We start from the raw sequence: 16,134 nt of genomic DNA, 5'->3' as shown, positions 1-16,134 counted from the left end.
GAGCCCCGTGCGGGAGCCCCGGCGCTCAGAGCCCCGTGCGGGAGCCCCGTGCGGGAGCCCCGACGCTCAGAGCCTCGGCCAGCCCCGAGCGGGAGCCCCGGGGCCCCGGCCCTGGCTGGAGGATGCTGTAAAGGCTCTTCTTCCCTGTGCCCTTTTGCACAGCTTGCAGATGTTTTAGTGCATCCCCTGTCACTTGATAGCGAGGGTTTAGGATGACAGATCTCTGTAATTTGATGAGTGCTCTGCTCGTCCCAGCCCCCGGGCAGTGGATGAGTTGGGGGTTCAGATGAGCTTGGCTTCTCTATCTGGTTATCCGCTCTCCATAAAGGAAGCTTCCAGAGGGTTTATTTTTGCAGGTTTTTCTCCAAAGCCAGTAATGCTGAACTGCTCTCTTGTATATTTTCGTTGTTGTTTTGTTTACTTGGTTTTGAGATTTGGTTTTTCTTTTTTTTCCATCTGGGTGTATTTCTTTTTTGCTGTTTTTTAAGGTAATGCCCAGGTACCACACAGCACCCTGCCGAGCCAGGAGGCCCCACTTCAGTATGCAGTTGCATTTGGGCACTTGCTTGCACTTGCTTTCCGTGTCAGGATGTTCTCTGGCAGGGGCCGTGTGTCTGTTATGTACACTGCAGCATGCGGCATGCTCAGCAAACTCTTCAGGTTTCAAATATACACAAATAGGTTTTCTCTTGCAGCTCGACAGAAGGCCCAGCCCACCGTGAGCTCAGGAACGCACGGCTCCTGCGTCTCACGTCCTGCTGCTGCTGCCGGGCTCCTGCCTTGCTCCTCAGGCCAGGAGTGCGGCCAGGGCGAGCGCCGGCACCGCTGTGTCACAGCACACACGGGGCCTGGGTTTTCTCTGAATCGCATCAACTGGCTGGTATGCACACACTCTGCAGGTGGTTCAAGAATTTTATATCATCTGGGCTTAAAGACTGAGTCTAGTTAACTATGGAGGTGCAGAGTGCTGGACGGATGGTGCCTGTGCATTTTGACATTTGAACTTCCAAAGCCCCAGAGAACGGTTTGGGTTCGAAGGGACCTTAAGTATCGTCCAGTTCCATCCTCCTGCCATGGTCAGGGAACCCCCACATCCACCTCGCCAGTGTAGGTTCGGGTGTCACCTGCTGGGCAGGCTGTGGTGAGCACCTGGCAGCCCTGCCCTGGCTCAGGGGACGAGGGGAGGGCATTGCCGAGCCCTGGGCAGAGTGTCTCGTAGCCCGCGCAGGGTGTCCCGTAGCCCCAGGCAGGGTCCCGTAGCCCCGGGCAGGGTGTCCCGGAGCCCCGGGCAGGGTGTCCCGGAGCCCCGGGCAGGGTGTCCCGGAGCCCCGGGCAGGGTGTCCCGGAGCCCCGGGCAGGGTGTCCCGGAGCCCCGGGCAGGGTGTCCCGGAGCCCCGGGCAGGGTGTCCCGGAGCCCCGGGCAGGGTGCCGGGGCTGCCCAGCCGCCCCACGACCGCTGGATGTCGGGCGCTCCCCGCGCTCGGCGCTGCGGGGATGTCACCACGCGTGGTGCTGTTTGTCTTCTTTTTGTCTCCTGTTTCCTTCCCCTTCATAAACTTCTGCTTTTCCCTGGCAGAGGAGGCCCTAAGTCACGAGGTTGTGTACGCTGGTTTCAGCCAGCAGCTCACGTCAGCCTGTAAGGATTTTTGTTTTGTAAATAGCATGTCCACAGCTAGGACATCTGCCTACTGCCATTGTTATTGTTGTTAAAAATGTTCTTTGAAGGACAGCTGTCCGCTGCCTGTGTTTTGATGTAAGCCCAAGTGAAGCATGTTTGGAACCTATTTCCTGTCTGCTTTTCCAGTTTTAGTATCTCAGTTTGAGCCCTTACCATGGATCACACGTGTTTTAGCGGTGGGCTTGGCAGTGCTGTCCTGATGGTTTGGTGTGATGCTCTTAGGAGCCTTTTCCACCCGGGATGATTCCGTGCTTCTGTCCCAGCTGGCCCTGGTGAGGCAGGTTTCCATGCAGGCTGTGTGCAGCCCAAACCCAGCACTTGGTGCAGCTGACAGAGGCTCAGCTCCTTGTTCATGAGGTTTCAAATAATGATTGCAGCTGTTGAACTGTTTTGGTGGGAAGGTCTGATGGCCCATAAAGATGTAACCTCACAATGAATACAGGGACAGGGTTGCTGCCTGGTGAGCGTGGCCATGTGCACTGAGCAAGGAAAGGAACCTCTCATTCCTGGTTCTCTTTGAATTGTGTGTGTTCCTCAGATTTGCCTGAGTAGGAGGACTCAAAATCTAGAAACCTATTCTGTGTCATAAAGCAGCAAATTCACTTTCTTTTTAGATGATATTGCAGAGAAAACTACTGACCTTACTTCTGGCCACAAGTATTTTCCATGTGACATTTCCTAGACTCAAATCATCTCTTGTGCACAGTTCCAGAATGATGCTCACAGTGGTGATTATTGTCAAGGTGTAAATCCAGTAAACAGTCTGTTTTGCTACTGTACAATTTTCAGTTGGAATAAATTTTATTACGCCAGTCCAGACTTGGAACACGTGTGACTCACCTGCAGCCCCAGCTGGGCAAGGAGTCCCTGTGAGGGCAGGAGTTGATTTGGGCAGAAAAAGTCCTCAGAAGGGTGATCTGGAGAATGCAGTAGTGACTTTCTCATGTCCGTAACAACTCCTCTGTGAGTTCACCTGCCATTTTCCTAGGGCTTAAACACACTCAAATTTCACCTAACACTTGAACTACATGTATTTTATTATCCTTCATAGTCTGTCACGGGTACTACCATGGAAGGGAACTGAGAATCAATGGCTTTTGCACCTCTTTAATCCATTTTAAGATGTTTAGAATGGTTGGTGAAACCTGAACTTGTCAGTCTCCTGTGTAGCAGAATACATCCTGGTTAAGTTCAGCTTAGAATACCCTTAGCAGTGGGGGGATACCTGGTAATGCAGCTTGGTAGCAGGATTCTCTAGCCAGTGTGCAGGAGTGAATGTGATGTGACAGAAGGGAGTGATTGATGTTTTTAAGGATTGATGTTGAATTTCTTGAAATCACTATGTAGAATCCTGGAACTTCATGGATATTTATGCACTTAGGTCTCTGCTTTTAAGTCTTAGAGCTCTGTACTTGTATTTAGTCTTGTTTCTGATGCTGTCTTTGAAGTCCATCTGAATTCTTATGATGCCAAGAGATGTTTTTCACTTTAGAGTGAAAAAGTCCTGTTTTGAATGTGGTTCTCAGGAATGGGGCTTGTGACAAATGCAGAGAGTTGATATTTGTCTTTCTGAGATCACTTTTCTGGAAATGACACAGGCAAACAAAACTCCCCACCCCACTGTGGGAAAGGAGCTCTGTCGGGTCTTGGAGTCACAGAGCTTCAATTTAACATTTGTAATGACATTTGTGAGAGACCCAAATATGAGTGTGTTGGGCTGCCTGATGGGAGAGACAAGATGAGCAAAATAATATCTGCAGAATCAGTCTGTTTCCCCAAGCACTGAGAAAGTGGAGCATGTTCTGAGCAGTCTTGTAATAGTTTTAATAATGCAGCTAGCATTGCTTTGGTTGCTCTAATTGCTTAGTTACCTGTCTGGGTGTTTTCATCCTTAACTGTTCGAGCAAATCCAACACTGCGTTCCTGCTCATCTAAAGGAGTTAAAGTGCAGAATCTCTCTGGAATGAAAAAATTTATTCTGTGACTCGAATAACTGACAGTGACCTTGAGAGGAGCGCACAGCTTCAAGCCTGCTTTTCCTTGTGACCTTGCTGCTGCTCTCTGGGGCAGTAGTTTGACCCCTCTGGCACAGGGTCTGTGCTTGTCCAGGCCAGAGCAGCTGCAGGGCAAGACCCCAGATCAGACAAACCCAAAGCCTGGTCATTCTGAGAGGCTGATGCATTCTGAGTGTGTGTGAGTAAATGTGGTGCTGGAAGGGAGGAAGCCCTGAGGTACAGCCTTTGTGACACAGGAAGCCTTTGTGTGGCTCCACATTTGTTATTTCCCGTCAAAAGCAAAATAATGTATTTGATGGTCAGACCCTGCAGCTTCTCTTGTCCCAGCTGCTGCCAGGGCCCTGAGTTCCAAGAACCCAGTGGGAATGGCTCTGGCTGTGCCAACCAAAGTCTGCATCAGTGGAGAGCAGAGTCTCTGGGTGTTCTGCATTGTCTTCAGAAACCTGCAGCATCCCTGGTTCTGTTGGCAGCTGGCTGCATCTCACCACAGCAGTGGTGATGCCATCATGTTGCCTTTTTTTGGGCAAGAGAAAGGCATTTCCTCTCCTCCCTGCACCCCCTGCCCTGGCTGTGTGTGTGCACAGCAGCCTTGCTCAGCACAAACTTGTGTTCTGTTTCTCTGAGGAGGGAAGCTGGGACACCCGTGAAGCAGGAGCTTCCACGCCCTTGGATCTGCAATTCCCAACCACTCTGAGGGAAGTGTTCCCTTGCTGAGGGTGCTGTGCTTGGCTCCAGCCCTTGTGGTGGTCACTGCTCTCTGCAGCTTCCATTGATCCTGGGGAAAGCAGGAAAATCACATCTCTTTAGTTTGCAGGTTGGTGTTTTGAAGTCTTCAGAGACGGCGGCCGCCTTGGGAGGGACAAGTGAGATCAGCAGAGCACACAGGGAAAAAGGACTGCATATAAGCACATTACATCCCGTTACTGCTCTGTAAATGCAGGCTTCTAGACACACATGGTGTTTCTTTAAAATGTCAGAAATAAAATGGAGCCTTTGGGGAGTTTTTCAGCCTTGCCTATCTGACAGATAATATCTTTAGGGGTTGGGGGTGTTTTGTTTTGTTTTGTTTGCTGTAATGTGTCAGTGTGAGGCAAGTCACAGCCTGGAAACAGAGAGAGGAGGGCTGGAAGAATGAGTGTGAATCCTGTGTGCTGAGTGGGCTGCAGGCTCTGTGGGTACACTGCTCCTCTTGCTCACAAAGCACATCATCCTTCACTGGTTTTGTGAAGCAACTTTATCATAAGGTAAAATTTTGATTTGAGTATCAGCAGTATGAAAACTGGGGATGTGAAAACTTTCTCTCTTTGGCTTCCAGCTTATATTTCGTAGGAGAACACCGCAAAGAAAGCAAATGTGTGCAAGTGACAGTAAATGTGTGCACTGGAACCCCAAACCACAGCTCCTTGGGCTTTTCCTCCTGCAGAGCTGCAGGCTGTTGGCTTGTGGGCTGTGAGGGTGAGGGGGTTTCTCTGTCCTGCCCTGCACAGCAGCCCCAAACCATGAGGCCCTGGTGATGCTGCTCTGTGAGTGGGCTGTGAGCTGCAGGAGCTCTGGGAAGCACAGGGCCATGGCTGTGTTCCATCTGTAATTTACACAGACAGAGAACTCTCCTTTTGTATTCACAGTGGTCCTGGAAGTTGCTTTCCCATCAGTAAGCCAAAATGATTAAATAGAACACCTTAGAACTAACCAAACTAGTTAATAGGAAAAGCCTGTCACTCTAGAGTGAGTCTGGACTTTATGCAGAGGTAGGAGAGTCACACGTGTGGTGGCCTCAGATGTAGATGCTGGGGATATTGTGTGCATTTATGTATAGAAATGTGGTGAATCTGAAGTCCTGGATGAAAAACTATGGTGAAAAGAAATACTTACACTTCTTATCTTCATTTTACAATTCACTTGTATTATCTGCAATAACATGCTGTTAGCTTTTCTCGTATTCATTCAGGCAGCAGCGGGGAGAGACAGTGGAACGGCAAGAAGAAGAAATTTATTTATGAAGCCTGCAGGTCTGGTGTAAGCTGATACAAAAATTTTGAATCAGTGCAGTTTAAAATCCCTTTTTGGAGTAAATAATGCTGTCTAAAATGCCTTTTGGTTAATCTTGTCAAATCAGCTTTGCAGCTGAAGAACTGCTGTTTACTAATTTTTTCACTTGATAGCGCCAAGTCCTTTAATATAGTAAATGCATAGTATTTAACTTAGTAAAGGTGAGTCCAGGTGTCTGCCATAAATAATTCCAAGGTATATTTGAGTCTGAACGTGTACTCTCATGTGTTGCTGATGCCTGGTGGGTCAGCACTGTTCTTTGAGCTGTTGGTGAAGGCATCCCTGGAGGCTGTGTGGGCTCAGGGTGCTGTGTCACACAGCCAGAGGTGTTCCTTGGTGGTGTTTTCCTCTTGCCTGGGCTCATGGCTTGTCAGGAGTGCTGTCAGCAGTGCTGCCATAGCTGCAGTCCCCCAGCAGCTGCCAGTGCTGCAGGTGGGCTCTGCTCTGCTGCTGTTCCACAGGCAGCTCTGCCCTTGGCTCTGCTGGTGCGTCACAGGCAGGGCTGCAGGGCTGCCCTTGGCTCTGCTGCTGTTTCACAGGCAGGTCTGCCCTTGGCTTGGCTGGTGTTTCACAGGCAGGGCTGCAGCTCTGCCCTTGGCTCTGCTGCTGTTCTGCAGGCAGCTCTGCCCTTGGCTTGGCTGGTGTTTCACAGGCAGGGCTGCAGCTCTGCCCTTGGCTCTGCTGCGCTGTCTCCGTGGCTGTGAGCGCCTTTGTCTCCTTGGGGGCTGCAAAGGTCTCAGTGAATTTCAGCCGGAAGGCTCTGGACAGGTGGTAGTAGAGCACGGGGTCGAGGCAGAGGTTCGAGATGGCGAAGAGCAGGGTGGCCTCCTTGGCCTTGAAGAGCGCCCGTCGCAGGGGGCAGGCGGCGCTGGCGCTGCCCTGGCTCAGCGTGTAGGGGATGCGCACGGCGTGGTAGGGCACGAAGCACAGCAGGTAGGCACCTGTCACCAGCAGGACGTGCGCCAGCGCCTGCTGCACGCGCCCGCCGCGCTCCCCGCGCCCGTGCCGGCGCAGCTGCCGCACCACCAGGCAGTTGGAAATCAGAATCACCGCCGAGGAATTTAGGAATATTGCTGTGCAGATGAAGTTGGTGAACACGTGCCAGTCCCTCCCGAATTTGGTTTTGAAGTCGATGCACCCCACACCCGGTCGCTCCTCGATGTGCTTGATGGGAATAGCCATGTTGGGCACGGTGATGAGCAGAACCATGGCCCACACCACCGCGCACAGGGTCCTGGCAAAGCCTGGCTCCTGGATGCGGTACATCTTGGAGCTGTGCATCAGCTGCAGGCAGCGATCCATGCTCACGAATCCCAGAAATATGATTGATAGATACATGTTCAGGTAGATGAAGCAGGCCGTGACTTGGCAGTGGAATATTCTCAGATTCCAGGATGCAATTCCTAGGTCAACAATAATCTTCACTGGCAGCGACAAAGTCAGCAGGAAATCTGCAGTGAGGAGGTTGATTAAGTAGATGCTCATACACTTCTGTTTCTGGTCCTTCTGTGTGAATGCCCACAGTGCGAAACAGCTTCCAATAATTCCCATAAGAAAAATCAAATAGTAAAAATAGGTAAAAGGTTCCATTTCTTCGTAGAGATGACATTGAGAAATGTTGGTTGACATTGTAAACTCCTTGTGTGAGTTGGTTTTGCCGACGGGAGGTATCACAGACCTACAAAAGAACCAAGAGGACATCAATGCCATCAGCCTTTTCTCAGCAACAGCAGCTATTCTCTTAGAATTTTGATTAACTCTAAAAAAAAATACAGTTAGGAAGAAATATTTCTCTCTCTTCATGGTGCTTCCCAAATATTCAGGAGAGTTTTGTTCTCATGCTGGAAGAATTAGCAGTGTATTAGGATTTGTTTCTGAAAGCACAGAGCCTTCTGAGCAGCATTTCCACTCCAGCAGCTTTTCTGGCAGTGTTTGGTTCAACACCCTCCTCCAGCCAGAATGCTAGAGAAAAAGGTTTGAATCTCTTTAAGCATCTGGTTAATAACAATCATAACAAAACATCATAACCTTTGAACGATTGAAGCTATGCCTAGAAAAAAAAGCAGTATTTGTAGCATCCCCTTTCTGTAAAAATGCATTGGGAGTTCAGAGGGAATGCACTGTCCAACCAATATACAGATATATCAGATGGGTGAGCAAATGGTCCTCATCAGCCCTAAGGTTTGCAAACTGCTTTCCGTTCCTGCTTGAACAGAGAACTTGTGTTTTTATGAAGCCTTTAGGAAAAGCATGTTTTGAAAGAGGCAGATAATAGATAATTTTGCTCACTTTTTTTTGTAGGCTTCAGTAGAAAAGGAAAGTAGAAAATTTTGTTCCTAATTTAACTAAATACCGCTCAAAGATTGAGGGGTTTTTGTTTGTTTGCTGCACTGTGTCAGCCTGCTACAGAGAACAGCTGTGGGAAAGGCTGCTCCTTTGAATTTCTTGGAACCAACACATTTATGCCTTGAGCAGCATCAGACTGCAACACTTCTATTTCTATATATTGCACAGAATATTTTATGCAGCATAAGAGAACTACTGCACATGTAATTTAATCTGTTAATTTGATCTGTATGTTTGATCTGTATCCAGATTTGCATAGTTTGTAAAGCAAGATGATTGCAGGTACTCCAGTGGTTTAAGATGTTGGAGAAAGCAGTCTGGTCCTTGCAGCTGGCCCTGTGCAGGCGTCCCTTGTGCTGAGAAGGGGCTGAAGTGGCTCTGGGCGAGGGCAGCAGTGCTGCTGGCGGCGGGGCTGAGGCTCCGTGGCACAGGGCAGCGCAGCTTGTCCTGTCCCCCATGGGCAGGGACACCCAGCGCCCGCGGCCCCGGGGCTGTGAGCAGTGCCAGGGCTGTGCCACAGCCAGGGCCGGCCCAAGGCTGAGCCTGACCCCTGGAGCCCAGCTGGATGCTGGGCTGTCCATCCATGGAGATCTAAACAGGCTGTACGGACAGAGGCTGAGGCCACCTACCTGTGCTGGTGGGCTGGGGTGTCCTGAGCACGGTGTGCAGAGCTCTGATGTGCCCGAGGGCTGCTCTCCCGCCCGGGGGGACCTGCTGCCCAGGCTGCTCTGCCGGGCCCACACGGGGCTGTGGCTTCCAGAGGGGCTGATTGACGCAGTTCAACCCAGCGTCCAAACAGCTCAGTCACGTGGGGATTACCCAGAAGAGCAGTGACAGAAAGAAATAAATGCTCACGGAACAGCCCGGAGCCCTCTCTTTCCTGTTCTGGGGGAGAGGCCTGTGGGGGCTGTAGCTGTGTGGCATCAGTTCCTTTGCTTCTGTTTTCGTCAGTCTGGAACTCTGCTTCCCCCCTTCCCCACGTGTATCTCACATTTAAAATCCACCTGAAATCAGGACTTTGCAATGTTGTTGTTCCTCAAGGTTCTGGGGATCTCACGGTGTTTGTTTTAGAGTTACACCTTAGCTGGCAGATCTGAAACCACCTAGGGGTTCTGCTGATTGCAATGAACATTCTAAATACTTGGATATTTTCCAAGGACTATTAAAAATAACATGGCAAATTAGGGAAGTCAGGGAAATCTTTATTTTTTGTTTGGTTGGTTTGGGAAACCATGAGAAAAGCTTTGACCCGTGCTGGGGGTGAGGTGCTGACAGCAATACTGAAACTCCAGCTCGTGGCCCCGGGTTGTAATTGAGAATCCACAGGAATTTACAAACCCTGCACCAGAGCTGTGTGGAGGAACAGATGAAGAATGTCTGGTTCTAGGTTTAGTCATGAACTGAAAGTTCAGACCATATTTGTCAAAATGTTTGCAAAGCTTAATAATTGGAATGATCCTGTGTCCAGCTGGGAGCAAACATCGACTCATTTTGTAGTGTTCTGCTCATGCAAAGCTGATTTCCTATACTTGTAGGGGTTTTTTTAAGCCCAAACTGCAGCACTGGCAGTTGTTTCTGTCTGTGTGTCTCTGTCAGTCTCCCCTTTTCTGCCGAGTCAGTTTACAGATCAGGGAACTTTTCCAGGTCTAAAAAGACAAAGTGATGGTTCAGTGAACCCTTACTGTGTAATGGTCTGCCCTTCCTGCACAAGTGGTACGGGAAGAGAGCAGATCTTGGAATGTGAGTAGTTCCCTGAGTGTGTGAGCAGCTGGCTTGGGCTGCCTGACCCCAGCCTGATGTGCTGGGAAAGCACAGAATTTGTAAAAATTTTCCACCCTTAGATCTGTTTGGTCTAAAACAAAAAGCAGTGGCAGAAAGGTATTTATGTTCCTATAGCTTCTTTATTAAGTAAAATGAAGACATTCAGCTCCAGAGCCACTCTCTGAAAGCTTTAGTGGATACTTTAGGCCCTGGTATGTTTTTCCTGTACAATAATAAAATCAATTAAAAGAAAGCTGCTCTGAAAAATAAAGTTATAGCAGAGATTATATTTGTATAGAGCAGGTTGGTGGCTTTCAGCTGTTATCTTGGTACAGACAGAAATGCTTTACTGCTGTGTAAAAATCACGGGAAAACCAGCAAACCTTTCTTTCTGGATAAATGTACCAGAGCTTTTACACAGCTGTACTTGAATGTTCCCAGATGGCTCCGTGATGTTCTTGCCTCTTGCTGCACGAGCACTGAGGGAGTTGCTGCAGTTTGGTGTGGACGTGTTTCTGTTCATGCAAGTCCAGAGAAGCAGATTGGAGTGGCTTTGGGTCTGTTGGATGGTCCTGGAGCTCCAGAATGTGCAGTTCCAGGCTCTGCTCTCTGTGTTTCTGAGATCCAGATGGGTCGTGTCACACCCCGATGCAATCAGGACATCAGCTGGAACAGCAGTGGTGAATATATTGGCAATACTGGCTGTAGGCAGCGAAGTAGCACCTGGTGTTTTGCTGAGCCCCTCTCCTGCTTGGTGCTGGTTGCCATGTGCTCTGTTTCTTTGGGACATTTGTGTTCATTAATAACTTCCTGAAATGTGCATTACTGGGGAGACACAAACCTACACTATGTTTATGCTTTCCGGAAGCGTATTTGATCTTCTGGATTTAGAAATTTCAACCTCACTTGACGCTTTCAGCTTGAGGTGCAGTTTTTGATACAGCTTTTCTCTAAAGGGGAGGCAGAGGAAAAAATAAATAATGGGGTCAAGGCAGACATTTGCTGCAGACAGCACCAGAGTGAACTCCTTGGCGTAGAACAGCGATTTTTGGGACTGGCAGGTGAACTGGGAGCTGGTCTGGCTCAAGGTGTATGGGGTCCTGCAGAGGTGGTAGGGCACAAAGCAAATGACAAACACAAACATGATGGTGAATATGTTCCGGCTGGTTTTTCTCTTGGCCATGTCTGAGCTCCTCCGGAATTTTTTGTAAGAGCTGTATATTTTTTTGGATATAGAGGTGTAAAATACAATTAGTAGGAAAAAAACAATCCAGAAAATCCCTGTGCAAATGTAAGTTGTTGCTTTGTGCCACTGTCTGCCAAGCTCGCTTTTAAGACCTATACATTTTGTAGAGTAATTGTCCTTAGTGATTTCATTAGTTAAAATCATATTTGGAAATGACATAATCATTAGTAACAGCCATATGATTACAGAGACCACCTTGCTGTAGTTAACTGTGTGAACAAAGGAGGTGAACAAAGGCTTCACGATTTTGTAGTACCTATCAAAGCCTATGAAGCCAAAGAAGGTGATCCCGATGTACATGTTCATGTAGAACACGACTGCAGAGTACCTGCACACGAACAGGCTGAGCTCGGCAGGTGCAATTCCTGAGTCAGCAAGGATTTTGAAGGGAAACGTCAGGCTCATCAGGAGGTCAGCCACAGCGATGTTCTTGAGATAGACAATGAAGCTCTTAGTGCTGGACACGTAGAGGAAGACCCAGGCTGCCAGGGCGTTGAGCGAGAGCCCTGCGAGAAAGATGAGGCAGTAGAGCAGCGGGATGACTGTGGTGGTGATCACCGTGCTGTGGCTGCAGTTGTTTCCCGAGGAGCTGGTGCTGGAGTTGAGCATCTTGCAGTATCCTCATTCCTAGAAGCAGAAAAAGAGTGTCTGAGCAGGACAGGGTGTGCTGGGCTTTCTGCTAATTACTCTGAGTTTCCTGCCCTCACTTCCAAGCAAGCTCGGTGTGCCCCTCAGAAACAACCACGTTCCACGGCTCGGCATCCCCAGCAGGGAGTGGAGAGTTCTCTGAGCAGTGCCATCTCACCTTCTGGTGATGTTCCATGTTGTTGCTTTGAACAGAGGATGCATTTCCTTCTCTGTTTGACTTTAACCCTTACCTTCTAGCCCAGGGCTGCCCCTTTCCTGCAGGCATGAGCCCTCGTGCTGTGAGATGGGACCGACCCATGGCAATCTGGTGACTCAGGGTTAATGAGATGTGTTTTTTAAACATTAAATGTGGATGTTTAACATTGATTTGGCATGAAACATGAGGAATATGAATATTCCTGGTCAAAATGTTCTGTAAAAACTCCTGTTAGTCAAGGCTGGAGATACCCAGCTATGGCAATATGTCCCAGTGTTCCCTTGCAAGGAACTTGCATGTGCAGCTGGCAGAGCTCACTTTAAAATTCCAGCAGCCCAGCAGTGTGTCTGTGTTAGTTTGAAATGTGGGAGTTTGACCTGGCTTCTCAAGTCAGTCAGATTTACATTTTAAAGAATCTCCAAGAAGAAATCACATCTGCTGTCTGCTTTTCTTTGCCAGAATGTTTGTGGGGGTGGATTATCCTCTGTGGGGAGGGCAGAACAAATATAGATGTAAATATAATGCTGCTGTATTTGGCAAGTGAAACCCTGGGCAACTGGAAAATATGTGCCTTGGAGCTGGGAAAAAACCCACCTTGTCTTTTAGAAAATAGCAAATTTCCTTTTATCCCCATTCTGAGTCAATAACTGATGTCTCTGTGGAGTAGGTTGGAGCCTGAATACAGCCTTGCAATAGCTAGAAATTGACATTTTTTCTCAAATAGGTAAGATGGTCTCCTTTGGTGTGTTGTTGTCTGTACCTCTTGCAGATGGTGTGAAGGCTGATCAGCTTAGGTGTGCTCTGGAGCACGGGGTGGGTGTGTTACCCTGAGCACACCCAAAGCCTGCACTGAACCTCGTCCTGCTCACTATCCTGACAGAGCAGCAGCTCTCCTCCCTTGTCATCAAGGCATTTGGTTTTGTTTGGCTGGGGTTCTAAATGATAAAGATGGTTCGGAGAGTAAGTGTTAAACTACCACATGTACAGGTGTGTTAGAGCTGGGAGGTTATGAGGGTAGAGCTTGGGGTGACACTGCTGAAATCAGAAGCATCTTCTGGAAAGGCACTAATAGCAAATGGCATTTTAATTTAAATAGTAACGCACTGTATTTAGAAACTGTTCTCTCCTGCTGTGTCCCTGTTCCCTTTCTCCCTCCAGGCTGTCTCAGCAGGACCCTCTCTCTGCACGTGGTGAGTTAAGAACTTGCTCCTTCTCTGTAGGGTTTTCTACAGCCAAGAACCCCCAGGTGGGTCTTTCTGTGCTTTGACTTGGGGGTAGATATTAAATTGTTTAGACGTTCATGAAGTGTATTTTGCGCTGAGGCATCATACAACAAAGGATTATTTCAGAACTGTGTGACTGCAGATGTGGACATCAAATCTTTGTGATGTTCACTGTGTCTGTGCAGCACAGAGGATACAGAGGCAAGTTTTACATCTGACACCAGCAGATTGAGCAACTGTCTGTCACTGAGGGGGGGCCACAGGCCAGGCTCTGTCCATCTTTCCCTGTCATTGGCAGGTCCTTGCCTCCCCTCAGCTGCCTGCTGTGGGACCTTGCTGTCCATCCCCAGGCAGGGGGCTCTGCTCTTGCTGGGACACCTGTGGGAGACAGGGACACAGCCCCGTGTCCTGGTAGAGCACACCTGTGCTGCTGAGGGGCACAGCCCTGAGCAGTGCTCAGACACGGCTTCAGATCTCTCAGGAGAGCTTCGGGCAGGGCTGGGGACAGACATGGAGCAGCCATGCTCAAGCTGAAGCCTGTCACTGCCTGGGAAAGGCTGGAGGCTCCTGTGTCCCCTGCTGAGCACTGCAGCTCGGTGCTCTTGGCCGGTTTTATCCGTTCTTTGCGTCACCTTGTCACCCTCTGCTCCTTTTGGAGGGTCTTGTCCTACTGCTGTCATTAGTTCAGCACTGACAGCAAACGCTGCCACCGTCCTGCCTGTCCCCTCTGTCACCTGGGGACCCAGGGTGGCTCCTGCAGTGGCTGCTGGGGATGGCAAAGGGAACATGCTAGCATTTAGGAGTCAGTGCCAGCATTTGGGGGGGTGGCACGCAGAGTGTGTCAGTGCCATTTGGGGGGGTGTCAGTGCCATTTGGGAGGGGGGCACACACAGGGGGTGTGTCAGTGCCATTTGGGATAGGTAGCACACAGCCTTTTGTACTCAAGCAGCTGTTCTTCTTTGGATGCTTGGGCCAGCATAAAGTACATAGATTCTGTGTGAATAATGTCAGCTAGTTGTGCAAAACCAGCAATCTTGATTCACCAGATGACCAAGATGGATTGGGTAAAATATAAAAAAGTTCTGGACTTTCTCAGTGTGTAAGTCACGTTTTCTTGGCACAACACACCAAAGGGAAGCTGCATAAACCATTAGAATTGCTCTGTCCCTTCTGAGGTCAGTCTTGTGCTGTCCCCTGTGACTCTTCCACAGTAGCATTAAGGCAATTCTTGACTTCTGTGACATGGCTGTCAAGTTTCAAAGTTCACCCTGCTTTACTGAACATAAGAATAATATTTATAAGTTGTTTTTTAAATTTATTTACCCTGGCTTTACCAGAGGTTGTGTTGTTCCAAGTACACATTTTAGCTATTTATGGAAACAAATGCAGCTGTTTAATAAATATGTAATACAGTTACTGGGTCAGGAACTGGTGACAGTGGTCACTATTGCCAGAAGTCTTTTTGAACTGCAAAATGGACTTATCAGGGGAGGCAATCAGGCTGGATGGTACCTCTGATGTCAGGAGGAAGCTGGAGGAGGAAGAAGCACAACACACACCACAGCCATTGCAAGTGGTGCTGAGTGTGCTAAAAGAAGAACCTTATTTTAAGGTTTTCTCTCTAATGTGGTAGGAATGTTGGTGCTGTGGAACTTGCAGCGCTGTCCGTGCTGTGCAATGCAGCGGGAAGGCTGCCGAGGGTGTCCCTGTGGGGCAGGAGGGGGTGAGGCTCAGGAGCTGGGCACTGCCAGGGCTGGGGGCTGCCTGAGGGGAGCCTGCTCCCCAAACACCGGGGCCCTTCTCGGCCTGGTGCGGTCAGGGCTGCTCTGAGCCCCCCTGCGTCCCCAGAGAGGGGCCCAGCCCGGGGTGTGTGCCGGGGGAGACACGCAGGGCTGCGGCTGGGATGGCTGCTCTGCTCCGGAGGGCACTGCTCACAGTGGCTGTGGGGATATGCTGGGGCACTGGACTGGCTGCAAGTTTGCCAAGAGACTAGAATTTTGTTATTTACTGTTCTTATTATGACATTTGTCATAGGGCAATGTCTGGGCTTTAATACTTAAGAGAATAAAAGTATGCAAAATAATGGGATATTTTAACCTCTGGAAATGGCATGTTGGGTGGTAGCTGTTCTTGTTTGGTGTAGAATGTAGTGGAGGAAAACGGGATGATGCTGGAATTGGGATGGCAGAAGGAATAGGTGGCATTCTGGCCTCCTCAGTGCCAAGAGCTCTGGTTTATGCCCCTCTTCTGCCCTCCCCTATGTCACCTGGCCAGTCAGGCTCACCTGGCCATTCTCCTGTGGCTCTTCCACCGGGGGCAGTAAGGGAGGATCAGCCGTGGTGAACGTGGGGTGAATTAGGATGGCAGAAGGAATGGGGAGCGTTCCCATTGCAGTTAGGGAGGATCTGCTGTGGGTCAGGCAGTGCCCCTCCTCCAGCAGGGCTGCAGGGAGCAGCAGTGCAGGGCTCAGTGCAGGGCTGCAGGCAGCAGTGCAGGGCTCAGTGCAGCGGTGCAGGGCTCAGTGCAGGGCTGCAGGCAGCAGTGCAGGGCTCAGTGCAGCGGTGCAGGGCTCAGTGCAGGGCTGCAGGCAGCAGTGCAGGGCTGCAGGCAGCAGCGCAGGGCTCAGTGCAGCTGCTGAGTGCAGCGCTCAGTGCAGCAGTAACCACCACTGTGTCTCACCCTTGGCCTCCAGCTCCTGCTGTCTGGGCCCCTCGGGTGAGCTGTGCAGGGACAGAGGACACAGAGCCGTGCCTCTCCCCAGCTGCTCCCTGGGACAGAGTGTGTCCTGTGGTGGGGCCCTGGTGACATGGGGTGTGCTCTGTCTGCTCTGCAGGCAGAAATGGGAAGGAAGGAAGGACAGGTGGGACTGCCTCTGTCCACATTGACAGGACATCCCCCTTGTGATCCCGGAAGGCCAAAGCCAGGATGCTGTGGTGAGGAGGGGCAGTGGGTGACCGCAGTGCTACATCAGG

General features: G+C 49.8%; 2 protein-coding genes across 2 annotated transcripts in view; both read right to left on the bottom strand.

Moving 5' to 3' along the window:
- The window catches only part of GPR171 (G protein-coupled receptor 171), a 7,995-nt gene extending 624 nt beyond the window's left edge, over positions 1 to 7,371 (bottom strand). The window contains exon 1 of the mRNA XM_014312306.2: positions 6,393 to 7,371. Within this exon, the coding sequence (XP_014167781.1) occupies positions 6,393 to 7,371 (979 nt within the window). The remainder of the gene's footprint in view (positions 1 to 6,392) is intronic.
- Positions 7,372 to 10,690: 3,319 nt separating this feature from the next.
- Positions 10,691 to 11,707, bottom strand: P2RY14 (purinergic receptor P2Y14). Its single transcript, XM_005419181.2, has one exon. The coding sequence runs from the start codon at positions 11,702 to 11,704 to the stop codon at positions 10,691 to 10,693; it is 1,014 nt and encodes a 337-aa protein (XP_005419238.1). The 5' UTR covers positions 11,705 to 11,707.
- Positions 11,708 to 16,134: the final 4,427 nt, after the last annotated feature.

The sequence above is a fragment of the Geospiza fortis genome, unplaced genomic scaffold (genome assembly GCF_000277835.1).
Source record: "Geospiza fortis unplaced genomic scaffold, GeoFor_1.0 scaffold172, whole genome shotgun sequence".
Taxonomy (NCBI): domain Eukaryota; kingdom Metazoa; phylum Chordata; class Aves; order Passeriformes; family Thraupidae; genus Geospiza; species Geospiza fortis.
Note: the sequence above shows the minus strand (reverse complement) of the source record. Positions and strands in the feature narration are given on the sequence as shown.

Coding starts and splice junctions, on each gene's coding strand:
- P2RY14 (XM_005419181.2), bottom strand. CDS start 11,704: ATGCTCAACTCCAGCACCAGCTCCTCGGGAAACAACTGCAGCCACAGC.